The sequence below is a fragment of the Phascolarctos cinereus genome, unplaced genomic scaffold (genome assembly GCF_003287225.1).
Source record: "Phascolarctos cinereus isolate Bilbo 61053 unplaced genomic scaffold, phaCin_HiC Scaffold_2;HRSCAF=192, whole genome shotgun sequence".
NCBI classification, from domain to species: domain Eukaryota; kingdom Metazoa; phylum Chordata; class Mammalia; order Diprotodontia; family Phascolarctidae; genus Phascolarctos; species Phascolarctos cinereus.
In genome coordinates, this window is record NW_027555625.1 from 80,485,820 (window position 1) to 80,513,461 (window position 27,642).

Below are 27,642 nucleotides of genomic sequence, written 5' to 3' on the forward strand. Positions count from 1 at the left end.
TTGAATTTATTTACTTATTTAAGCCCCTACTGCTGCTAGCTGTGGCTGACTTAGTAGGCAGAAATATTTCTTTAAAAACTGTTTTCTGAAAGAGTCCACATAAGTGCAAACATTTGTCAAACAAGATTTAAACATTAGGCAAGTCAACATTTTTCCATCAGAGTAACAAATCCAAGGCCAGGCTTCCAGTGATATACACCAGAATACTGATTTTCACTATTTGTCTCACAAATATAAAGGAACTGATTTTAGGAATCACAAGCAAATGAGGAGTTGAGTAGTTCTACCTTCTTTCTGTTAATGGTTATCAGTGTCTCATCTACTCTGAGCAGCAATCTCTCAGGTAATAGCTTACCTGTTACTCTTTACTCCCAACATGGTAGGGTTTTTTAATCAATATTATTTGTTGTCCTTAACTTTCCTCAACCAATTTCAGCTCATTCTGAGCATTAGCACTGCTGATACTATTTTTACAGATCATGCCAATTTTGTATTCATTCTGTATTACTTGGTCGTTTTTTCCATTTTCTGTAAATGTCTTCTTAAAATCTAATTTCATTAGTTACTATACATCCATATTGATTTCTTTTGACAATTTCTTTCTTTTTTGTCTTATTAGAATTGAAGCAATGTTCAATCTCAATATGTCTGAAACAGAACTTAACTTGCCCCTCCAAATACATTTCTTTTTGTCTTCAGTATTTCATTCTTGAGACTTTCACCATCCTTCACCAAGCCCGACTTCCTCTTTAGAATGTTAGTCCATGGAATGCTAACTATCCTATTTCCATACTTTTTGAAGTTTGTTCTCTTAAAGTCTAAATGAGTCTAATTTACCCTCTAAATAGTAAATGTCAGACTATGTCCCAATTTGTTTTTTTCTTACGACAAATTCTAAGAAGAAAACCATTCTTTCTAAACTCTCATCATTTCTACAGCAACTATCAATTCTTAATTGTTGGTGAGAATCAGATCCCAAATAGAAGTTCCCCCCTCCATCTTTTGAAATTATCACTTTGAAACTCTCACTAAGACAGGAGAAGCAAGTGTGGATAATTGAAGTTATCATGCCTCCATATGAGGCTTTACATGTTTCCTCTTTCTATCCACATACTACATACCGATGACACTACTAGATCTGCTTGTGCCTTCACTGATCTTTACCTAAATGCTTTCTTCCATGTGTCCTTCCTTAGCTTTGTGGTGGTTCAGTCGTTTCAGTCATGTCGTGACTCTTCATGATCCCATTTGGGGTTTCCTTGGCAAAGATACTGGAGTGGTTTGCCATTTCCTTCTTGAGCTTATTTTATAGATGAGGAAACTGAGGCAAACAGGTTTAAGTGACTTGCCCAGAGTCAGCCAGCTAGGAAGTATGTGAGGCCAGATTTGAACTCAAAGATGAGTCTTCTGATTCCTTGCTCAGCATGCCATCTACTAGCTGCATTCCTCCCACCCCCAACCTAGCCTGCTCCTTTTAAATAAGGTATAGGTTTACAGAACCCTTTTGCAGACATGGAACTTGCTTCACTAAATTTCATGCCTCAAAGTGGAAGGGAAGCCATATTTTCTTTTTCTTTTCTTTTCTTAAGTGACTTGCCCAGGGTCATACAGCTAGTAAGTTTTATGTGTCTGAGGCCGGATTTGAACTCAGGTCCTCCTGAATCCAGGCCTGGTGCTCTATCCACTGCACCACCTAGCTGCCCCCAAGGGGAGCCATATTTTAGGAAGCACATTGCTACGATGGAGAGCATCCAAGGCAAGGCATCCATAATGGTGAAAGGCCATGAGATAATGTCACATGAAATTGGTTGAAGGAGATGGAAACGTTGTCGTTGGGGGAAAATTATGTCATCTTTAAGTATATGAAAGGCATTCCTTGAAATGGGGACTTAACTTGTTCTACTTCCCCCTCAAAGGCAGGACTAGGGAAAATGGAAATTTCAGAGAATTTAAGGGAAAATGTTTCTAACAATTAGAGCTTTCTAAAAATACATTCATTGGAAAGGCAGAGAAGAATGTTACATATTCTATTATATACTGTGTCTGTTTTATTGTTGCTTAAATATTCTTTCTTTGGTTTTAGGGAATGTCTGGGGTAGGGAAAGGAATATACTGAAATGACTGTGATATAAAAAACGAAAAGTTTCAATAAAATGTTAAACATAAAACTATTTATTGACTTTTTTTTAATTGAAAAAAGTCTCTGCAAGGATGAAGTTTTCTTTTCAATTACTTCAGATCATTTTCACCTCCACTTTAAATCCACATAGATCATACATCTATCTATCATAGATCAGAGAGTTCCAAAATTACTAGTAAAAGGATCTGTTCAATGATCTGAAGTGAATTTGGGGACTGCTGACACTTACCAGCCACATCTAGACAGACCCATGTGGACACACATAACCCATATTCACAAAGTAAGAAAGCACACGCTCCCCACCACCCCCACAACAAATACAGCGATGAGTATATTTCAGCATAACTGGTTTCCTTTATAATCCCACATATTTTATTTAATGCATTTATAACAGCATTTATATGGTGCTTTAGGGCGTGAATCTCGCTCGATTCTCACAACAGACACTGCAGACTCTTATTATCCCCATTTTACAGATGAGAAGACTGAGGCAGAGGTTGACTTGTCCAGGGTCACACAGCTATCGTCTGCATGTCATTCTGGAAAGAAGTCCCTGAAATCTGATCCCCGTTAATGCTGGTCCCTTCTCTCTGCCGATTATTTCCAATTTACCCTGTCAATAGCTTGTTTATACACTCTTACGCGTACATGTTGTCTCCCCCATTAGACTGTAAGCTCCTAGAGGGCAGGGGCTATCTTTTGTCTTTTCTCCACAACCACAGAGGCTGGCACGTAGTAGGGGCTTAATAACATGCTTTTGCCTGGATCCTCCTCCCTTTTATTTCGGAGACTACTTCCTGGGTCACCACAGCCCAGGGCCGGAGGCCACGCCAGAGGTAACAGAGGAAGCCTCCAGAAAGGACTTAGGTGGAGGAGGATCCAGCGTCGGTTACTGAAGCCCCAGCAACACCGCCCCCGCTTCCTGTCCCCGTCGTCACTTCCGCACGCTGTCTCCTAGCAACCGGAGACCGCTATATTTAACCCCAACCGCCGCGGACCGACCTGAACTATCAGAGCGGACCTGCCCGCCTTCCGCCCGCCCGCCCGCAATGCCGCACCGACAGTCCGGCCCGCGCCCGCTCTCCATCCTTCCCCGAGTGTCCCGAACCAAAGGGTTTCCCTAAGGCCTGAGAGGGCAGGGGGAAACCGCCCGGCTCGGGCCCCGCCCCTCTCGGCCTACGCCTCTGTCGTCACTTCCTCCCCATGTCTCCTAGCAACCATGGCCTGCTTGGGTCGACTGACTTTGGAAGCGTCGGAACGGGACTGATCTTCCAGTCGGGCCGCTAGCGATGGTAAATCTGCAGTTTGGCCGTGTTCTTACCCGTCCTTCCCTCCCTGTCTCCGGGAATACTCCTCTAGGGCAGCTGAAGTTGCAGCGGCCCCGGGACCGGCGTCCAAACAACTTAAGAGGGTGGGGAGAGGGAGAAGAGGGGGGAGGGGGAGGCAAACTCCAGGTGGGGAAGGGGTAAGAGAAAGAGGACACATCCTCCGGTTCCCCTCTCCCTCTCTTCCTCCCCCAACTCTCCCACAGAAGTATCCATCCTCCGCAGGACACCTAGAACCATAGCATCCTTTAATGTCAGAGCTGGAAGAGAACTTAGTCTAACCAAGAGAACATGTAGTCCAGTACTCTCATGTTATGGAGAAGAAAAGTGAAGCGCAGAAAGGGGAGAACTGGCCTCGGGTCCTGCAGCTAATAAGTAGCAGAGCAAGGATTTGAACCAGGTTAAAACTAAGGTGTCTCTCCTTCTCTTCCCACCCCACCCCCATCTCTCTCTCTCTCTCTCTCTCTCTCTCTCTCTCTCTCTCTCTCTCTCTCTCTCTCTCTCTCTCTCTCTCTCTCTCTCTCTCTCTCTCTCTCTTTCTCCCTCCCCTCTCTCCACACACACACACATTTCTCTGCCTTTGTTTCTCTGTCTCTTGTCTTTATCTCTCCATGTATTTTTTCTCTGTCTCTTTCTCTGTCTCACCCTCCCTCTGCCTTTCCCTCTCCCTCTCCCTCTCCCTCTCCCTCTCTTCCCCCTCCCCTTCACACCTAGCATTATATGATTTACTAAATTGTATCTCCACTTACATATAAGGAAGCTAAGGTTGAATGAGGTTAAGCAGAAGAATGAATTGGGGTTTTTTTATGCCTTATAATAACTCACATTCTATAGGGTTTTAAAATATAGAAATTGCTCTTCTTGTAATAATTAGATTATAAGCTCCTTGAAGGCAGGAGTTTTTTTTCCTTTATATCTCCAGTGCTTAAGACTGTGCCTGGAGCATGGTAAACTTGTTGCTAGGTAACCAAGGCAAGCAGTGTTAATACTATTCCCATTTGACAGGTGAGGAGATATAGTAAGAGCAGTGAATCACAACAGCTTGTCAAGTGTTAGAGCAGAGATTTGTAACTGGTATCCTGACGCCAGAGTGATATTCTGCTCTCTGTTGCCCAAAGGGGACTTTTAAAAAGTCATTCTACGCAGTACCATGGGATAAAATTCCACTAAGGAGGAGGCCAACCACCTTGCCTTTCAAGGACAGAGTTATGTTTTAACTAAAAGTTTTGTATGCCAGCCCTTCAGTGCTAGTTTAAACAAACAAACAAACAAAATCACCCTACACTCCCATGCAAATCAGTGCTTTTTAAAAACTTAATCCAGTATTCAGCTTCAAAAAGTTAGATTCTTGGGGAAAATGTGTTTATTTAGAAGATGAATTTTCTCCACCTGTTTAAAAGTAAAATCCATAGCTTCTCTATATACTACAAACCAGCAAGCTACTCCAAAATGTGTCCTAGTGTTTGAGCATTTCTCATGTAATGGCATATGTGAAAGATCTATCTAAGTCATGCCAGAGTACACAAATGTGAGGGATCACTATTGTAATGTTTTTTCAAGTCTGAAATGTCACTTCATAATGTGAACCTCAACCTGTATTCAGTAAGATCATGTTGTAGGACCAGTAAACTCTTTGGAATTACTAACTGCACAAATATTTATCCAGATTGGGGAATTAGATTTCTTAACAGAGTATTTATTATTTAGATTAGCAAAGAAAGAGAATGTATACATTCCAAGCATTTTTCTGTTAGTTAAGATTTTCATGCATGATAAAAAGTCATTTTGGTTAATTAACTTTCTATGGTATATATTTCATCTGTTACAGGCAGAGGTTGAGGAAACTCTAAAGAGGATTCAGAACCATAAAGGGGTTATTGGAACAATGGTTGTTAATGCTGAAGGTAAATATTATCAGCTTACTTTCTTAACATGGATAAAATACAACAAGGCATTGTACATCATGGCAGTCCTTAAGACAAAAACATCATGGTACTTTGAAATTTAAAGTATATTTTGTGTATTTTAGATTTTAGATTTATATTTCCATAAGACATCCCAACTAAACTAATTATTAGCACTTTAATGATTTATTGTTCCCATCTTTTAAAAAAATCTCCATTATTTAATGAGGGAAGAAACATGTTGCTTAATTTTAAGAGAAAAGCATTATATTTCTTATTTTAAAGTGTGGGAGCCACCAGACTTCTCATTTTGTGAATCAATCAAGCAGGGCTATAGATTAGGCATATATAGACATCCTGAATTTCTCTATTGAATCAATCAATCACCCTAACCCAATTAATTTGGACATATAAAGCCCAAACTAGAAGCAGCAAAGGTGGAGTAGGGTTAAGGAGTGAGCCCAGAGGCCTCTGGCCCTGGAGCGAGGAATCTGTCTTCTAAAAGCAATCAATCCCAATACATTTCCTGTGTTAAGACCTAGTTTCTACTTTTGATTGATTAATTCAGTAGTGTTCTGGGCTTCTACAGCCACATTAATTAGGGTGATTGATTCACATGTCCACCCCTAGTCCACACTAGTCTCATTGAGAAGTCTAGGTGACTTCTGTCCTTACATATGTATTTTAAAGAGGTGGGAATCATTTTAATAGCACTTACTGTAATGGGCATAGCATAAGAAGGACTTTTCAACTAAAATTTGCATTTCGATCTGTACCTGTTTGTATCTGTCTCTACACCTATCATTTGAGGAGCCTTGTGTGACATTTTATTTGATACCTCTTTACCAGTTATAGATCATCCCCTTCTGATAACTCCTGTTAATTTTCCTGAAGATTTTTAATGGTCAAGAGGTACCAAGACTCTCAGACCATCTAATTAGAATAAAATCTGGTTACTCTAGATAATTTATGAAATCATCATGGAATTAGCACTTAGGAAACTAAGTGATTGAGCATAAGATTTTATGTGTAGTTATTCTAACATAGAAAACCAAATATCTATCAAGGCCCTACTGCATATATAGTATGATTGTCCTGGATGCCATGAAGCATAAGAAGTATGGTACCCATTTTCCAAGAACTTAAAATTTAGTTGAGGTGAAAAGATAGCAAAAAAAGTAAATAATAGTGCCAGGCAGTGAACCATAACTGGCCAAATCGATAAGCATTGTGTGAAATTTAAATGAAAGCGAGATCACTACCAGCTGGAGTAGTTAGAGGAGTAGAATTCAAGGTGCGCCTTGGAGTTTGAGTCGATGAGATTTTATATAAACACCACTGACTTCCGCAGCTCCTGTTGTAAATTGTTTTGAAAGAACATCTAGAATAGATACTCTGTAGCCTTCTTGGACAATATAATAATCATTACCAAGAATCATCGGACATTCCTAAAATTTGTGACACTTAAATTTAAAGCATTAATGGAAATCTACATCTATATTTTTCTCAAATTGAAAAAAATATTTTATGATAAGATTGTGAATGTTCTGGATGCCTAATATTTGTATTAAAAACAAAAACCATTTTAATAATAGGCCAGATAGTAGCATATGTTTTGTGACAAGAATATTAGAAGAAATAAAATATTCAAATGATTATAATAGCCAGGTTAACTATAGCGGAAGTGTATTATAACATGATAATTTGTCAGAGCGTTCAGAAATCAGACACACTGAACAATGGAAGGGGACCATTTGGAAAGCGTTCTCTTTCATTCTTTCAGGGTCCCTTTTGGGTCTTATAAAATCATAAGCTTAGAACTTCAGAAGACTTTAGAGGCCATCTAGTCCAACCCGCTTATTGTACACAAGGAAACTGATGCTCAGAATGGTGTCGTGACTTGCCTGGAGTTATGCAGCCAGTCCATTTCAGAACTGAGATTTGAATCCAGGTCTTCATACCTCTAAGTCTAGCACTCCATGTACTATTCCCACTAATATTTTTCCAGATTTTAATGTTACCAATAACTCTTGATCTTAGCCATTCCTTTAAAAGATATCCAACGAGAATTTTCCCATGTTAAGATATTCCTATTTCTTTTTATATCATATTCAGTGTAATATTTGATTTAGACTCATTCAAAGTTAGAATTCTATATTCATGAGAACATAGTGGATTTATCATTTTAGCCATTTGGGAAACAGTATAGATATTCCTTAGATTACATAGTCTGCTTCACCAGTTTATAACATCTATAACCATTTGTGCCCCAAAGTCTTACTCAGATGCCCCATGGCATGTAAGTAAACCTAAATTATCAAAAGCCATACTAGCAGAGCTCTGACAGGTTCTCCCTTTTAGAAGGGCTTCTGGTGTGGCTGGGAACAGACTGTTTCTGCTTTCCATGGACCTGCATAAATAATTGTGGTGAAGCTCATGACCAGGAAGCTGACAACTCAATGATGGTTTTTAGACCATGACAATTCATGAAACCACAAACAAAACAAAATAATTCTCAGTCCTATGCGACTGCTTTCCACTGCTGCTGTCACTGCTTTTAAGAATGGTGGAAAATTGGGCAGAGGTAAATCGTTTTCAAACCCATTGAAACATTGACTTAACTGTATGTACTCTAATTGTAAGCTCCTTGTTGAGTGCCTTACAAGTAGATATACTTGCTGGAGGGTCTGAATCCAATCAATCTCGACATTCTCACTAGAACAAAACCAGAAGGCAAACATAAGTCACAGCTAAATAAAAAGTTGACTCATAGGTTCTCCTCAGGAAGGTAAGGAAAGGAGCCAATGGAATTGGTTTTATCATGTGTCCAAAAGCAACATGGGATATTTGGTCATTTATATTGCCCTGATCGTGCATGATAAGTGTTTATTTGCAAAGTAACCACTCTGAAAATTATTACAGTTCATATGCCTACATCCACTGCAGAGAATGAAAAAGTAACAAAATTATATAAAGAACCTCAACCATTTCCTCTAAGTTTCCTTCAATAACCGGTGATTTCAGTGCATAGATAGTAAGCATGAAACATGCATATATTGCAAAGTGTGGTTCAGGAATAAGAAACAAAAGAGGTCAGAGACTTATAGGCTACACAGAAACATCACACCCATAATTCATGAATACTTTCTAAGAAAAGAACTGAGAGATAAGGGACTCACTGAGCATTAATTAACAACCCCAAAATGAAATTGATGATATCTTAATGGACAGAATGGCTCCTTACTGATATGGGAGTCTTCCTGAATCAGCTTTGTCTACATTCAGAGCACCAACTTGTGAGAGCAAAGATAAAGATGAATACAAAACTAGAAGAGATAATGGAAATGAGAAAGTTATGGCAAAATTAAAACAATGCCAACTTCATAATTTTAAACAAGATACTTATTCTAAAAATGGGAAATGGATGGAGAAAAAGACATTGACATTGATAATAGCAATTCCATACAAGTGTTTAACTGATCTTAGCGAACTGCCATAGGGAAGAGACTAGAAGAACTTAAAAATTGCCCTAGTCAGTAAATACCATCTATGTGCCAAGAAGAGAGCTGGCAGCCTAGGACGACAGTTCTTTGAGGATGCAAAATCATTTGAATATCTTAGAGACAAGAATGACAGAAGTTTATAAGTAGCATCTCCTCATAAAATGGGGACAAACAGTAAAAGGGAAAAGAAGTTTGAAGAAAATTTGGTGAGAGTCCCATTTGAGCATTTAAGAATGAAGCTGAATGGGGGATAACAGAGAAGACACATACGCAAAAGCATTGAAGACTTCGATAGCCATCTCTTCAAAGTTAAGAACTACCCACTGTTGCACTCTAACATCACAGTCTCAGCTGTGCCTCTTGAAGAAGGGGGGAGGCTCTTTGACAAAGATGGAGCAAAGAAGCTGGATTATGCCAAGTACGTGCACACATAGGAGCACTTTGCTGGTGGTGCCAAACTTTTGAGGGCCTGAAGGGATTAATTTTCAAGATATCAGAAAAATGACTAGATACTGAAATTGTAGGAAACATATAATTATTTTAAAATGGCAGCCAAGAGAACATGGCTCACTACCTACTCATACCAACTTTCCACATAAAAAAATTTCAAAATATATATGCATTGAGGTCTTCTGAAGGTATAAAAAGGTAACAGACTGATTTTTACAAGTATCATTTCCTAGTAAACTACATTTTTGCCATCATATAATTGACTGAAAGATGTAGAAAATATAAGATCCCACTATACTTCTTTGTTGACTTTTTAAAAAGCTTTTTGTCTAGTAAAGCAAAATATTGCTTAAAAGGCTCCCCTCTAACAAAATATCCTGCCATGCATCTATCAAAATTGTACAGTTTTCCATGAAAGAGATGTTTCCAAACTTTGTCTTTGCTCACAAGGGCAGATATTCAGGAGCATTGAAAAGAGTCATCTAGTTTTCCTGTTAGCCCAGGTAGGCTTAATAATAGTAAGTGCTTAAAAGATGCTTGTTGACTGACTTAGTCACTTACCCAGCTTCCAAAGTCCACCCATGACTTTGACGTTGATGCTAAAGGAGCTTGTGAAGAAGAGAAAGCCCTAAACAATCTGGAAAACACACTAGAGGAGCCACTGGGAATGGTATCTGAGAAGAACCATCCTGGACTGCAAGAGGTCAAGCCAACCAGCAGAACGATGATCCTGATCAGACAACAGCAAGGAAAGTCTGAGTGTGACCCATGGATTGGACAAGATAGGCACTACTGGATCAAGTGCTACCTGGACAGAAAGGAGTGACCCCAATATCTTGTGGGTTATTCAGTCTACCCCCAATATGTCCCTGTTCCCACTGTATGGGAAAGAGGGTATCTGGATGAGATTAGAGAGAATCTAAATGGAGGGACAGGTATTAGACCAGATAGGCATCATAGAAACATTCAGGACCAATAGAGCAAATATTACTACACCTGCTTTCTGGCCCTGCCAGTACATTTTTCTTAGGTAAGGGAGTTTATCTTTTATAGTTTCTTAGTATAAGAGACTAGTTTTGAAAATGCTGTCATCTTAAAAATTCATTACTCTAGCTTACACTATTATAAGAAGCCCTAATCAATTCTTTTTTTTCTCTTTGGCATCAACAAAAAATTTTTGCCTTTTTTTATTCTTAATGGAACACTGCAGTATCACAAAACATATGTGTAGCCATAACACAGAGCTCTTGAACTAGCAACAATATTTATCAACTAGGGTGAATTTTGTTACTCTTTACTACAATAAATCTGTGATCTCATTAATGAGAGTATTCTTTACAGTGGTCTAAATTACGGCCCATCCTGTGTGATTCTTGTCCATCTGTTATCCCTCATTGCTGCTACATAACCAGCCTACCTCATTTTCCTATCGTACTTGGCTTGGATGATAGCTTTTTTGCTGCATCTTGCATATATCATTCATTATTAGCAATTTGCTGCAGCCTAATTATATCCACATTATTTAAGTCTCTGGTTTAGTGCTTAGAACATAGTAGGTACTTAATAGGTGCTTACTTAATTGAGTTGATTCTTCAGAGATTGTGGTATTCCATGATAACCTGTCATAGAGATATAACCTCAGTCAGAAAAGGTGGGTGTCAAAAATTTAGAGTTTTGTACAAGAGAGTAGTAGGTCACTATTGAAAGAACAGTACACAAGAAAGTGAATAAAGTGTCCATAATGTTTGACCTGGACATTCCTCTATATGCACAGACCCACAAGGAGGTCAGAAACAAAGAGAAAGGTCCCATTTACTTCAAAGTATTTACAGCAGCACTTTTGGTAGATGCCCATCATTTGGGCATGATAGGGAAAGGCTAAACAAATTGAGTACATGAATGTAAGGTAATATTACTATGCTATAAAAAATGATAAACATGATAAATATAGAGAAGCCTGGAAAGATTTATATGAACTGATGCAAATTGAAGTAAATAGAAGAAAACGATATCTGCAATGCCTACAACAATGTAACTGGAAAGAACAACAAATACAGCTGTATATTATCAAATTACAATGACTAAGCTTGGCCCCTAAAAAGAGAGATGAGAAGATATCTGTCCCTGCCCCTTTAGAAAAGTGGGGGATTCTAGGTGTGGGATATTGTATATAATATTGGAATATTTATGATCTGCTGTTTAACTTTGTGGGACTTTTTCTGTCTTTGTACTTTTTTTTTTATTAGAAATGGCTGTCTGGGAGGAGGTAGGGAGAATATCAGTCGAAAATGTGGGTGATATAAAAGCAAAATATATCAACAAATTTGTTTTCATTTTTTAAAGAGCATTGTACATTTCAGAAATGTAGTCTAGACCATTCTCTTCCTTCTGTTCAGTTCGGGACCCCAGCTCATTCATTGTGCAACTATCAAATATATTAATTGATCAGTACACATTAAATAAGCACCTACTATGTGCCAGGCATTCTGATAAGCAGTAGATATACTTATTTATACACACACACACACACACTCTCACACTAACACACTCAGACAGCAAACTAGCTCCAATAACAAACCATGAAATAATTTTATTATTTCTTTTCTAAAATATTTAACTAAAATAATGAATAGCAGCTCACCAAAACCACATAAAGATCCATGTCTTCTAAAATCACACTTGTCATAGGCATGAAGCCAAGTATCTGAAACACCTCAAAGGTACAATTATTATTCACAAAATCCACCTATTTTATTTATTCATTTTCATCTAGAATGAACTGGCAAGGAAGTTCTAAGTATCTGAACCATAATCCTGTAAATTTAGATTATAGGTAATTTACTTCTATAATATTTTTAACACTTTTGACATTTTAACAACGTTAGTTATTGTAAAGGTATAAATAAAATTATTGATTAAAAATTGGGAAAAAAGATAGAAGATAAAAGCCCTGAAACTTACTCTTTAAAGAAATATCTAATTAACCACTTAGTGTCACCAATGACCATTCCAAGAACTGAGGATGCTTTCATGTTCAGATTGTTGGCTAAATTTCAGTAAAAATATTGAAGTTCCTTCTATTTACTGTCAGATTATTTGGTAAAAAAAAATTGTGGAAACTATAGTACATAATCCAAAAGAATATACCACTTTACAATTAAAAGGGAGGTACCATTGAAAGGCATAGAAATGTTTTTGTTTTTTAATCATAGTCCGTGCTTTCAATACTTGTGTTATTTTGTATTCCTTCTCCTGGGTCATATCGTCTCTATCAGGATTTTCAGTTCTTTCTAAAAATCTTGATAACTCCAAATTCATCTTTATATATCCTTCTGCTATGTGCAAATGACAGAGGGAGATGTGCAAAGAAAGTCCCAGAAACATCCTTACGTGTCTCTTTGTTCTCTAGGCAAAGTATGCAAAAGTAATTTTAGGAACAGTTTTTAGTTACACTTAATCAGGCTTGGATTTTCCTATTAAAATAATAGGCAATTTTGAATGTATATAATAAAAATAAAATAGTTTAAATGCTATTTTGGTGGAATTTGATTTCCCCTGTGTGGGTACTCATTCCTTCCATTCAGATTGTAACCTTTACATGGTTTCTAATCCTAGGTCATTCTTGCCCATGTCTTTCCTTTAATCCTCCATAGACTATTAATCCAATAAGAGGCCTTTCTCTCATTATTTTAGTATGTCGGAGAAGCCAGTGTGGTACTAGTCAGTTGGTCTGTTTCCTCTCATTCTCATTACATAACCAGCCCACTTTCTCTGAGCGGGTCACCATATGCTCCACTTAAACTCACCATGTACCTTTCCATTATTCTCTTTTGTTATTTGCTACAACCATGTGGTATCACTGGAATAATATTGATGTGAAGAGATGTTTTCTTGTTGTTGTTGCCTCACTGCAAAATTTGGTATTATTGAAAACACTAAGCATTTCCTCCAAATGCAATGTAGACTATGCCATTCCCTCTCATTTCTGGGCCCAGATGATTATCTATCTGAAGCACTTGTCCATCTTATACAGGTTTGATGGACTAACTTGACTGATTGCTCATAATTGGACTTCATAATCTAGGTAATAAGTGGCTTTCATCTACTTTGTTTTTGTTTTTGTTTTTTTTCCTAGTATCGGTAGTTAGATTTATTTCTTTTATATTGCTGTGAGTTTTACTGAAAAGACTTTGAAGTGCTCAAGGTCTTTATGCTGTCAGTACTAGTTCATTTACAAATAAGAATGTTTGGAAAGCTTTGCCACTAAGAGATAAGAGAGCTAAATCATTTACATTTAGTTATTCAGGTTATTTCAAATTAAATAAAAGTTTATAAAATTCTCACTATGTGTAAGACACTCTAGGATGCTAGGAGTTCAAATTAAAAATGGTACCAGTCCTCAAGGATCTTATATTCTAATGTGAGGTATAGCATGCATCAAGATAAAGTGCATGCAAAGTCATTTGAAGGGAGAGAACATTAGCAACTGGATATGTCAAGAAACTCTACATAGAGAAGGTAACACCTGGACCTAGTCTTGATAGAAAATGCAGATTCTAAAAGGCAGGAGATAAGAAGGGAGCACATTCCAGGTATCAGGGGCAGCTTGTGCAAATGCATGGAAGGTAGGAAAAGGAATGTCACATTTGGAGAGCAGCTGACAGTCTGCCTTGACTGGAATGTAATATGTGGGAAGGAGAAGGTAGAACCCCACTGACCTTAAATGCCAGGCTGAGGAACTTAAATTTCATGCAAAATAGAACATTGGAGTCTTTTGAGCAGAGCAAGGACATTTACCTTAGGAAGATTATTTTGATAATTTTATGGAGGTTGGATTGGAGAGGAAATAACCTAGAAGAAGGAAGACCCTTTAGGAGGACATTATGATAGAGCATTTGGAAAGTGATGAGAGCCTGAACTAGGGTAGTTGTCATATGAGTGAGAAAAAGAAGAGGATGAATGAGAAAGATTTTGTGGAGATAGAATCAACATAGTTTGGCAGTTGACTGAAGATGGAGACTTAGGGGAAAGAATCAAGGATGACTCTAGAGAGAACTGTGGCAAGAGTTCGGGACATGGAGCCCACTAGCTCTGGGACCCTGGGAAAGCCACTTAACTATCTGACTCAGTTCCCTCATCTGTAAAATTGGATAATTGTAGCCCTTACCTTCAGGGTTGTTGTGAGGATAAAATGACATAATATTTGTAAAGTTTTTCACAAACCTTAAGGAACTATATAAATGTTAAATATTATTTCAGATGCTGATAGAATATACAGATGAAAATGTCTAGTACACATTTGGTAATATAAGACTGGAGTTATACAGGAGAAGGATTTAGGAGATATGTGTGTGTCATACATGTATATTCATATATATGTATTTATACACACATATATGTGTGTATATACATATATTATGTAAATATGATCGTTGAACCCATGGAAGTATATGTTTCCTAAGGGAGACTGTTCAGTGATAAAAGAAGGAAGGATCTGAGAACCTAGGACAGAGCCTTTTGAGACAGTCACAGGGAGCATATGATGATCAAAAAAAGAGACTAAAGGGAATGATTGGAAAAGAGAATCAGGACAGAGACTCAAGAAAGCCAAGTGAGGAAGAGAGTATGAGAAGGAAGGGGTGGTTGACCATGTCACAAAGTATGCAAAAGTCAAGGAAGATGAAGATTAAGACATTTCAATGTTTGAGAGATTATTGGTCATGTTGGAGAGAGTGATTTACAAGGGTTAGAAGCCAGATATCAAGAGTTGGAGAAGTGAATGAGAGGTGAGGTAGTTGCAGCAGTGGATTACTCTCAAGGTGTCTGACAATGAAATAAAGGGAAGATTTGGGATGACAAGATTGAGGGAATGGTATGGTCAAGTATAAGAGTTTTTTGTTTTTGTTTTTAATGATGGGGGAAACCCAAGCATGTTTGTAGGCAGAGAAGAAGAAGCCAGTAAAAATGGAAAGATTGAAGATGAGTGAGAACAAGAGAAAATCAAACTGAAGGAATGATGAGGCAAGCTCTCAGAAGGGAAAGGAAGGGATCAAGGGCAAACATACCTAAACTAAGTGGCTTATGCTTCCTAAAGCAAATTTAAGGCTTGTAAAATATTATGCAATATTGGATAGCTTTTAGGAAATTTGGCAGCACTTCCAGAGATTCTCAACTGTTCACTGCTTTAGAGGCTCATCTTTTAAACAGAAATATTTTCCCTGTGACATTATATGGCTGTCAGTCATTGAACACCATGATATATAAAGAATCACAGGTGACTCAAAAATATTGAAACTAATAATATTAACTTACAGGTAAAGTGTATAAAGCACATTCCTCACAACACCTTAGTAAGGTAAGTAGGAAGAAACACTAGACGGAACCAGGAAAAATCTGTATTTGAATCCTTGCTCTGATACTGTGAGACAGTGTACAAGTCCTAGGATCATAAATCTGTAATATGAGATTAAAATTAATAATGTTGCACTATATCACAGGGTTATTGTAAAGAAGTACCTCGTATTCCTTAAATTATGTTTAAATGTTAGCTGCTATTATTATTGTATTCATTTTATACATGAGGAAACTGAGGCTCAGAGAAATTGTGACTTATCCATGAGGTTGCACAGTTAGTAAATGTCAGAGCCAGAATTCGAACCCAAAGTATAGAATTCTTCCCACTCACTACCTACTTCCATACTATCTGAAATTAGGTATGGTTGTTGTTAATAACAGTAATTAACATTTCCTGTAGCAGCATACAGTTTCACAGCACTTTTCAGACAACTTTTGAGGCAAGTATCCTGCAAAATATCAACAACAAATTACACACTACAAGTTGAATAGGATTTTTTTTAATGATATGCATAACCAAAAAAGAAGTTGGGATGGTTGTGTTGTAAGGCTTAAGGATAGACTCCCAGAGCATAGCACTGCACCATAAACCAAAAATTCAAAGATAACAGAAGAAGGATCTCCATGATGTTGAGTAGATCCTTTATGGAAAACTGGGACAAATGTCCCACAGGACAGAAGGGTACAGATGGGTTAAAGTCGGGGAGTGTCATACTGACAAGATCACACAGAGATCTTAAACATACACAGATTGTAAATATCAAGAAAAGAGCTATTCAAATTTTTAAAAGCTCTTTTTGTTGAACTTTTTAGTGTAGGGGTCAGGAAAGATCAGGACTTTGGCCAGTGTAGGCTAACTCTGTTAGATCACAGTTTTTCTTAGTGGGTAATAATTTGACTTATGACCTGATCAGAAATCTAGTTCTAGGAAAAATAATAAGCTAATCACATAGTGAAAGTGAGAGAAAAACAACAGGCAACCTCTCAGTTTTCAATCCACACAATATTAAGAGATTTAGAGAAAAGTAACTAGGACGTTGAGTGGATGCTTTGAGAAGGATGTATGGGAGGACTGTGAAGAAGACTAGCATGTGATGATAGGCTGGCAGGTATGGGCTGTGATCTGTTGTATCATCAAAGGAAATATTGACATTGGTGAAATCATAGAGCTATCAAAGTGTACACACTTAAAATAATAAACAGCCTTATTTGTCATTATTTTATAAGTCTGAGAGCTTAATTAACAAATATTTACCTTATTTTATAGGTATTCCCATCAGAACAACCTTAGATAATTCTACAACAGTTCAGTATGCAGGCCTTCTTCATCAGCTGACTATGAAAGCCAAGAGTACAGTGCGAGATATTGATCCTCAGAATGACCTAACTTTTCTTAGAATCAGATCAAAGAAACATGAAGTCATGGTAGCCCCAGGTAATATCATATTCAGAATTTATTTTTAAAATTTTATTTCTTTTTAATTTTTTTTACATTTTGAGTTCCAAATTTTCTCCTTCCCACCAGGCCCTCCCCCACTTATTGAGAAGGCAAGCAATTTGATATCAGTTATGCATATGAAATCATGCTGTTAGTCATGTTGCAAGGGGAAAAAAAGGAAACAAAAGAAAAGTAACATAAAAAATGTGCCTCAATTTATACTCAGAGTTCATCAGATCTCTTTCTCTGGAGGTAGATAGCATTTTTAATCATGAGTCCTTTGGAATTATCTTAAATCATTGTGTTGATTACAGTAGGTAAGCCTTTCACAATTGATCATTGTTACAGTATTTTTGTTACTTTGTACAGTGTTCTCCTGGTTCAACTCATTTCACTTTGTATCAGTTCATAGAAGTCATTTGAGGTTTTTCTCAATTTATCCTGCTCATCATTTCTTATAACACAGTAAAATTCCAGCACAATCAAGTATCAGAGCCTGTTCAGCCAGTTCCCAATGGATGGGCATCCCTTCAATTTCTAGTTCTTTGCCACCACGAAAAATAGATGCTATAAATATCTATGTACCTTTTCTCTTTTCTTTGTTCTCTTTGGCATATAAACCTGGCAATGGTGTTGCTGAGTCAAAGGGTGTGCAAAATTTGGTAGCTCTTTGGATATAGTCTAATTGTTCTTCAGAATGGTTGGACCAGTTTACAATTCCACAGTATACTAGTGTCAATTTTTCCACATCCCTTCCAGCATTTGTAATTTTCCTTTTCTGTCATGTTAGTCAATCTGATAGGTATGGGGTGGTACCTCAGAGTTTTTTGACTTTGCATTTCTCTAATAAACAGTGATTTAGAGGATTTTTTCAAATGACTATTGATGGTTTTTATTTTTTCTTCTGAAAACTGCCTGTTCATATCCTTTGGCCATTTATCAGTTGAGGAATGGCTCATATATTTTTAAATAAATTTGACTTAGTTTCCTGTATATTTGAGAAATCAGGCCTTTATCAGAGAAACTCCCTATAAATTTTCCCCCCAGTTTCCTGCTTTCCTTCTAATTTTGGCTGCATTGGTTTTGTTTGTGTAGGAAAAAAGTTTTAATTTCATACAATCATAATTACATTTTACTTCCCATTATCCTTCCTATCTCTTGTTGGTCATAAACTCTTCCCTTATCCATATGAGAGGATTTTTCCCATGCTTCCCCAATTTACTTATGATATCACCCTTTATCTTTGAATTATGTACCAGTTTTTACTTTATCTTGGCATACATGTGAGATGTTGGCCTATGCCTAGTTTCCGTCAAATTGCTTTCTAAGTTTCCCAGAAATTTTTGTCAAATGATAAGTTTTTGCTTCAGAAACTTGGTTTATCAAACGCTAGATTACTTTGTTCATTATTTTACAGGTAAGGAAACAAGGTTAAATTACTTGCCCAGGGTCACACATCTAGTAAGTGTCTTAGGATGGCTGCCACATAGCTGCTAATTATCATTCTAAGAAAAGCTCTAATGAGCTTTCTAGCATTTTTAATAGGATTAGGTGTTGTATTTTGTCAAAAGCTTTTTCTGCACCTATTGAAATAATCATATGATTTTTGTTATTTTCATTATTAATATGATCAATTATGTAGATAGTTTTCCTCATATTGAACCTGCCCTACATAAATCCCACCTGGTCATAGTATATGATCTTTGTGATAAATTGCTATGCTCTGCTTGCTAATATTTTCTTTAAAATTTTTGTACTGATATTCATTAAGAAAATTGATTTAGAGTTTTCAGTCTCTGTGTTTATTCTCCCTGATTTAGGTGTCAAAACCATATTTATATCATAAGACGAATTTGGTAGGACTCCTTTACTTATTTTTTTCAAGTAGTAGTATTTTATTTTTATTTATTAGTTTTATTTGACCTGGGAACAGTTTTCCTTTATAATTTCCTTTATAATTTCTTGGAAGTATACGTCTGACTCTAGAAAATCATGGCTTTCTGGTAGTTTGATAATTCTTAAGTTATCTCTCTTCAACCTATTTTTTCAGGTCATTTGTTTTTCTGGTGAAATATTTCTCATTTTCTTTCAGTTTTCCAATTCTTTTGACTTTGTTTTGTTTTTGGTGTCTTATGGAATCATTAGCTTCCACTTGTCCAATTTTAATTTTTAAGGAATTATTTTCTTCAATCAGTTTTTCTACCTCTTTTTTCTCCCCATGTGGCCAATGCTGCTGTTTAAGTTATGTTCATTACTAAGGTTTTGTACCTCTTTTACGATTTGGCCGTATCTATTTTTTAAGGAGTTTTTTTTTTCTTCAGTGAGGTTTTGTACTTCTTTTGCCATTTGGTCAATTCTGTTTCTTAAGATGTTATTTTTGGGGGCAGTGAGGTGGTACAGTAGATAGAGTACCAGCCCTGAAGTCAGGAGGACCTGAGTTCAAATTCGGCCTCAGACACGTAACTGTGTGGACTCTGGGCAAATCACTTAATCCCAACTGCCTCAGAAAAACAACAACAACCAAAAAAAAACACAAAAAAGATGCTATTTTCTTCAGTATTTTTGGTGCTTCTTTTGCCAAGTTGTTGTTTTTGTTTGCATTGCTTGGAAACAGCTTGCAATAGTGTTTTTTTATCACTCATTTATTTTCCCAATTTTTCCTCTATTACTCTTATTTGATTTTTTTAAAAAAATCATTTTTAGCTCTTCCATTAATTCTTGTTGGATGCGTGTCCAATTGGCATTCTTTTCTTTTAGGCTTTCCTTATGGCTGTTTCAATATTATTGTCTTCTTCTGAGTTTCTGTCTTGATCTTCCCTGTCACCTTAGTAGCTTTTTATGGTCAGGTTATTTTTATTGTTCTTGTTTGCTTCAAGCTTGTTGAGCTAGTTCTGGATGTTTGAGAGATTTCAGTGTTTTTCTAAAGTGATGTGATGTGGGGATAGTTGTGGTCACTGTTTTCCTAATCTGTATCTGGTCCTTATCCTAGAAGTGCCCCTGATCCCTTGCAACCGCAAGTGCTCTTCTCCACTCTAGAACTGAGACCCAGAAGTGAGTATGGATAATGTAGTTGCCAAACAGTACCCTGTCCTGCACCCACTGCTAGCACAGGGATCCCCTGCAGTCTTTTTATCATCAATTACCCAATCCCCTTCTGGTCTCTGGATTGAGAGCCCCCAAAGGTGCTGTTTTTACCACAAGTTCCCACAGCTGGTGTTGCCACCACATTTGCTCTGGGCTAACCCCCACCCCAGAGACATAGACCTTTCCTTCCAATCTCTTAAGTTGTCTGGATCTGGAAAAATGTCTCATTCTGAACTTTGTTGGCTCTGATGCTCCAGAATTTGATCTGAGGCGTTATTTTAATGTCGTTTGGAGGGGAATATTGAGAGAGCTCAGCTGTAGTGTATCCTTTACACTGCACCCCCAGAAATACATTTAGGAAAATTTTGGTGAGTATACTATCATATTTTTGCAAATTAGTGGCTTTAATTTTATGTCAAAATAGGTAACATGGTTGAAATTATGCCCCCCAGAAATTTACTAGCTGGGTGTCCATGACCAACTCGCTTCACCTTTTATGTGCCTCAGACAAGGCATTTTCCAAATGGTTTGTGATCTGTGTTGGTAAAGGGAATTCCCACGCTGGTAGCAAAACTGAGTGTAATCTTTCAGGGGAAAAAATGGTCACTCAGTGAAATAGAGGACTTTCAGGCATTCTTGATGAAAAGACCAGAGCTGAATAGAAAATTTGACTTTCAAATACAACACTCAAGTGGAACATGAAGAGGTAAACAGGAAAGAGAAATCATAAGAGACTTTTTAAGGTTGAACTGTTTACATTCCTGCATGGAAATATGATATTTGTAACTCATGAGATCTTTGTCAGTATTAGGATAGTTGGAGGGGAAAAAAAATTATATGTATGGAGAGAGAGAGAGAGAGAGAGAGAGAGAGAGAGAGAGAGAAGAGAGAGAGAGAGAAGAGGGAGGGCACAGGGTGAGTTGAAGATTAAGGGGTCATATCTGGAGAATAAAATTAAGGGGTGAGAGAGGATTATACTAGGAGAAGAAGAAAGGGAGAGGTAGAATGGTATAAATTATCTCACAAAAAACAGAAAAGTCTCTTACAATGGAGGGGAAATGGGAAGGTGAGAGGGAATGAGTGAATCTTATTCTCATCATATTTGGCTTAAGGAGGGAGTAACATACACACTCAATTGGGTATGGAAATCTATCTTACCCTACAGGAAAGTAGGGGGGAAAGGGGACAAGAGAGCAGGGTGATGATAGAGAAGAAGGGAGATTGGGAAAGGGGGTAATCAGAAGCAAACACTTCTGAGGAGGGACAGAGTCAAAAGAAAGAATAGAATAAATGGGGGTCAGAATAGGATTAAGGGAAATAGAGTTAGTTTTTCCACAACATGACGACTATGTTTTGTATAACTGCACATGTATAACCTGTATTGAATTGCTTGCCTTTTCAATGAGGGTGGGTGGGGAGGGAAGAAGGGATAACATTTGGAACCCAAAGTTTTAAAAACACATGTTTAAAAAAATGTTTTCGCATGCAACTGGGAAATAAGAAATATAGGAAATGGGGTACAGAAATCTATCCTGCCCTACAGGAAAATAGAAGGGGAAGGGGATAAGAAAAGGGGAGGAGAGACAGAAGGGAAGGCAGACTAAGGGAAGGGGTATTCAGAATGCATGCCATCTTGGAGTGGAGGGAGGGGCAAGATGGGGTGAAAATTTAGAACTCAAAATCTTGTGGAAGTGAATGTTGAAAACTAAAAATAAAAAATTTTTTTAAAAAAGAATTCCTTCTATACCCCATCAAATAAATAATTATCCAGCCTTTGTTTGAATATTACCAGTGGAGAGGAACAAACCAACCACCTGAGTCAATCCATTCCATTTTTAAATAGTTCTCACTGTTAGGATGTTTTTTTCTTGACATCAAGCTTAAATTAGTCTTTTTACAGCTTCCACACATTGTTTCTAGTTCTCCTTTCTGGGTCCCAAGAAAACATCTAATCCCTCTTCCAAATGACGGCCTTTTAAATACTTGGAAAGAGGTATTTCAACTTAGTACAAGAATTATGATCTTCAAATTTAAACATTCCCAGCTCTTTCAATAAATACTTATATGACAAGAGCTTATGGCCTTTGAACATCCTCATTATCCTCCACTGGCAGCTCTCTAGTTTACCAGTATCTTTCCTAAAATGTGATACCCAGAACTGGACACAATACCTCAGATATTGTCTGTTGTATGTAGTCATAAGCACCCGTTTAATAATTTTTCTGGGAAGCAAGGTGTCATAATAAATAGAGTTCTGGACGGAGTCAGGAAGACCTGAGTTCATATTCAGCCTCAGATACTCTGAGTTCATATCCAGCTCTGTGACTTTGGTCAATTCACTTAACTGTGTTTACCTCAGCTTCCTAATTTATAAAATTAGCTAGAGAAGGAAATGGCAAACCCCTCTAGTATTTTTGCCAAGAAAACTCCAATGGCGTCATGAAGAGTCATACTGGAGTGAAATGACTAAATGACAAAATATTTTTTCTAGAATTTTTCAGGAATAGGGGCAGAGCCAAGATGGCAGAGTAAAAGCAGTGACTTGCTTAAGATCTCCCCCAAACCCCTCCAAATACTTGTAAAAATGGCTCTAAACAAATTCTAGAGCAGCGGAATCCACAAAAAGAGTGAAACAAATTTCCAGCCTAAGAAAATCTGGATGGTTTATGGGAAAGGTCTGTTGTGCCAGGCTGGGAGAGGAATACAGTTCAGTGTGGGCTGCACAGTCAAAGACAGGGTCTTAGCAAACCTGGAGCAGGCCTCAGGGGACTGAATCACTAGCAGTTGTAGTGGTTTCCAGATTTCTCAATCCATAAACTCCAGAGACAGTTTAGAAGTTCAGTAGGAAAAGTCTGTGACCACAGTGAGAGAGGAGCGTGGTCTGGCCCCTCTCCTGGAGTGGCCACTGCTGCTTCCAGAGCTCTTGGGCCACAGACTGTGGGAGGATCAAGCAGCTGAGCAGAGGGGAATTTCAGGGATCTCTTCACCATTGAGGCAGGATCCTCTTGCTTTGCCCATGCTTGGATCTGGGTCACAGTCCTGGGTGGTGGTTCTGGGGCAAGGAAGAGTGCTGGCGTGGCAGAGCTTGTGACAGCAGTGGAGAGAGAGAATCCTCCCCACAGTTCCAAGGCAGAAAAGTGCTTGTGGTTATGCATAGACCAGAGCACAGCCCAGGAAAGGAGTAAACACCTCTCCTTTGATCATACCACCTTGGAAGAACTGAAAATTTACAAGTCCCTAGAAGTATCTCTGAAAACAGATGCACAAAACCCCTGAAGCTTGGGACTGTACACTGTCCACACTGGAAGCAGAGCCCTACCATAACAAAGAGTTTATAACTGAAGTATTTGACTGGGAACATGAGCTAACAGTGGAAAAAAACTCAGACTATAGATTCTTAGTTTGGTGACAAAGAAGATCAAAACATACAACCAGAAGAAGACAACAAAGTCAAAGCTCCTACCTCCAAAGCCTCCAAGAAAAATATGAATTGGTCTCAGGCCATGGAAGAACTCAAAAAGGATTTTGAAAATCAAGTAAGAGAAGTAGGGGAAAAACTAGGAAGAAAAATGAGAGTGATGCAAGAAAATCATGAAAAACAAGTCAACAGCTTGCTAAAGGAAGTCCCCAAAAATACTGAAGAAAATAACAGCTTAAAAATAGACTAACCCAAATGGAAAGAGGTCCAAAAAGTGAAGGAGGAGAAGAATGCCTTAAAAAGCAGAATTGGCCAAATGGAAAAGGAGGTCCAAAAGCTCAATGAAGAAAATAATTCCTTAAAAATTAGAATGGAGCAAATGAAACCAATGTCTGTATGAGAAATCAAGAAATTATGAAATAAAACCAAGTGAAAAAATAGAAGAGAATGTGAAATATCTCATTGGAAAAACAATTGACCTGGAAAATAGATCCAGGAGAGAGAATTTAGAATTTTTCAGGAATAGAAATTAATTTCCTTGGTCTATAGTTTACAAAATCCAAAATTTTCTATTTTGAAAATCAGGACAGTTTCTCTCATCATAGTATCTCTTACAATCTCTCCAGTTTTTCAGAGATTACTGACAATAGCTTATCTACCAGTTCTTTTAGTATTCTAGGATGGTCAGTACTTGAAATCATCAAGGGCAGATATGTCCCCTCTTACTCCATCTTCTTTTATATGTTGAACTTGCATCAACCTCCTACCAGCCATTTTTGTCCTTTTCATTCCAAAGATCTTTCTTCTTGGCATAGAAAACAGAAACAGACTAAGCCACTCTACCTTATCTATATCATCAGTTTTACTATCATTCTATTCATGCTGAGCAGCAATCCTATTTCTTTTTTAACCCTTGGTTTTTTGTTTGTTTGTTTGTTTTGTTTTTGTTTTTAACCACTTAACTTTAAATACTTTCCATGGTCCTTAGCTTTCCTCATCTACTTCAGCTCATTCTGAGGGTGTGCTGTGCTTTTGTATTCATCTTCTAGTATTTGCCTTTGTTTCCATCTTTTGTACATGGCTTTTTAAAATCTAAGTTCATCGATGAGTGCTCCTTGAATCCATATTGATATCTTTAGGCATCTTCTACTCCTTATTAGAATTCTTTTTTCTTGTGACTTCAGAATTTTATTCTTGAGGCCTTTCTATCCCTTCTGAACTGATTTCATTGTAGAATTTTAGTTCATGATATCCTATCTTACCATTCCATAAACCCCTTGGAATCTGCTCTCCCCAAATCTGTTCGTTTGAATGAGGTATTTGTTCTAGAACTATATTCCATTTGTGAGTCTCTTCCCAACAAATCATTTCTATAATTGAGATCAAATCTGCCCTTTTGTGTTGGAACATTTAGGTGACCTTACTTGTTTTTATATATTTTGTATTTATCTTATGTATTTCTATAGAGAGACATTCAAGACCATTTTGATGGCTCCTTTCTTGGATTTTGTCTACTACCAATTTCTGAGACTTTATTACCATTCTTCTTTCTATGTAGCACCTACATGGTATCTATGGTATCTAGTTTGTTGGATATACTTAGGTAGTCTTCTCCTTCCCTCTTCCTTTTTCAGTTTAAAGCCTTTTTGATTAGATGTGTAAGACCCTCTAAGACCAAGGTCTCTCCTGACTCCCATTTCCTCATTCTTTCCATTACATCATGCTGCCACCTCTGGAATCACTTAACCCCATATGGTCTTTGTTTCTCTGTCTTTGATAGATAGGCTTTGGACTAACTCTTTAAGCTGTAACATTTCTTTTCAGCTCAGAGAGTTTGGGAAGTCTTCAATAAACCTTACCTTTGATCAGTAGAATTACTTTTCCTGAGTTGCATTACATTGTAAGAAATGGTATTAACAAATTTCAAGTGTATGGATCTCCCTCATTTTAGCTGAACATAATACATGAAACTTCAAAGGCATAATGAAATGTATTAATCAGGACAAAGGGGAACAGAAGAAAAAAGTTCTTAAAGCATTCCCATCAGAGCAAAACCTTATGAATATACAGTGCCCATCAAGGTCCATAGTTGGCCACCATTCCATTCCTGGAGAGCACCTTAGACATCTTCTATTACAATACCCTCATTTACCAGGAAAGGCAACTTTTGGCTGATAAAATGGTAATTCACAGAGCTGGAACTAAAGCCCAGGTCTCCTGAATCCCTTCTTAATTAAAACTTTTCAGTTCAGTCAATTGGAGAATTTTTGGTCATGGGGAAACTTTTAAAGTTTCATAATAGGTGTCATTTTGTTGCAATATATATTATATTTCAGAAGTGTATGTATTTGTAAAACCAGGGAGATATATATATATATATATATATATATATATATATATACACATATATGTAAACCAAGGTTATTGGTATACAATGAACAAAATTCAGATGAAAATTAAATGTGTATTCATTTAAATTGCCATGATCCTGGTGTTTCTAAATGCATTTTGTAAACTTTCAGAGGATAAGTTGAGCTTTTCATATTTTATTCAGTTCAATCATTCTTTAAAAACAGGTAGGCTCTTCAAGTTGCAGTGAGCCAATAGAAGTCAAATCAGCATACTCATTGGCAATTAATACTGTTTTCAAGATTAACTAAAATTTATCTTTTTTCTTTTTACAGATAAGGAATATCTTCTGATTGTCATTCAGAATCCAACTGAATAAACTTGCGATAACAAATTTGACAATGAACCTAAACTGCTTTTAACAAATTCCTTGTTACTAAAATTGCATTCCTTCCTTATGGATATTTTAATATACTTAGCTGCTTTTATATTGAATCTATTCCTACTTATTCCATTTATTTTCTTTTGATTATATTTTTAAAGTGTTCATTACCAATATAATGCATTTATCAAATTTCTGGTGTGTCCTTTCATAGATGTAGTATAATAAAATTAATATATAGAATACTTCTCTAAATATTTTTCTTTGCTAATATTTAAAGTTTAACAATGTCTGGGAAGTAATCATTCTTACAATACAGTTATTTGAACTTTTTGATAGTTACCAAGTAAAGTAGATGCATAGTTAAAATATCTCATTTCAGAAGTCTTCCCCAGGACCGAAATGAAAGAACAACAACAAAGGTTATTATAAAAATTAGGAATAAACCCCGTGTTTGCAGGATGGCAGAGATAGGTCTGCCTGCAGCTGATGGAGGCATCCAGAGGGGGAAAAACAACAACTATATATGTGGGATGGAGTCTACTGTGGAAATCCATGGGTGCCACAGGGTATTTTGGATTTTATTCTTTCGATTCTGATGGAGAAGAGAAGGGAGGGTGCTGCTCAATTAGGGTTTAGACCAGGTGTTTTTTGAAGTCCCTTCTGTCTCTAAGATATTATGATTCAATGACATTCAGCACTTTCCCACCCTTAATAGGTTATTCAAAATAAACAAGTTTAGTTTCAGCATAATCCTCCGGTGGGGACTAATGCAAGTTTGTGATCATTTATGAATAATGGCTTTTGTGCATTCTGATAATGCTGACCATACCCACATCCATCTCCACAGGCCACTAATTCAAGAGCTACCTAGGACTGTTTTATCTGCCAAGATAAAACATATGGACCAGAAGGAAAAAAAAAACAAATCAAAAATGGCTAATAATGAATTGATAACCAAGATACTTAAGATAGCAAAAGAAAACTTAGGTGCCATTGAAGAATTCAAATCACCCAGCCTAGATTAATTGCATCTTCAGATATTAATAGAATTAGTGGATGTGCTTCTAAACCACTGTAAATGGCATTTGAAAGACTGTGTACAATAGAAGTAGCTCAGGACTAGAAAAATAAATATCCCAATTTTCCACAAAAGGATAATAATAAAATGTGCAAACTATGGGCCAGGAAATTTAATTTTGATTCTTGGGAAATTTCTAGAAATATTACTAAAAAGATAGTCAATATTTAGAAAAGGAAACAGTGGTCAAAATAACCACTATGACTTCACCAAA

The 27,642-nt window shown here is 37.1% G+C and overlaps 1 protein-coding gene across 3 annotated transcripts; it reads left to right on the forward strand.

Annotated features, from left to right (window-relative positions):
* Positions 1–3,135: 3,135 nt before the first annotated feature.
* DYNLRB2 (dynein light chain roadblock-type 2) lies at positions 3,136–26,460 on the forward strand. 3 transcript variants are annotated; one of them, XM_078149472.1, is made up of 6 exons: positions 3,136–3,432; positions 3,672–3,865; positions 5,294–5,369; positions 16,944–17,111; positions 20,104–20,165; positions 26,301–26,460. In XM_078149472.1, the coding sequence occupies exons 3-5, from the start codon at positions 5,351–5,353 to the stop codon at positions 20,148–20,150; spliced, it is 234 nt and encodes a 77-aa protein (XP_078005598.1). In that variant the 5' UTR covers positions 3,136–3,432; positions 3,672–3,865; positions 5,294–5,350; the 3' UTR covers positions 20,151–20,165; positions 26,301–26,460. The 3 variants fall into 3 exon arrangements, with proteins under 3 accessions (XP_078005598.1, XP_020820532.1, XP_020820534.1); XM_020964873.2 differs by lacking the exon at positions 3,672–3,865 and having other exon boundaries at positions 3,145–3,432; XM_020964875.2 differs by lacking the exons at positions 3,672–3,865; positions 20,104–20,165 and having other exon boundaries at positions 3,166–3,432.
* The last annotated feature ends 1,182 nt before the right edge of the window (positions 26,461–27,642 follow it).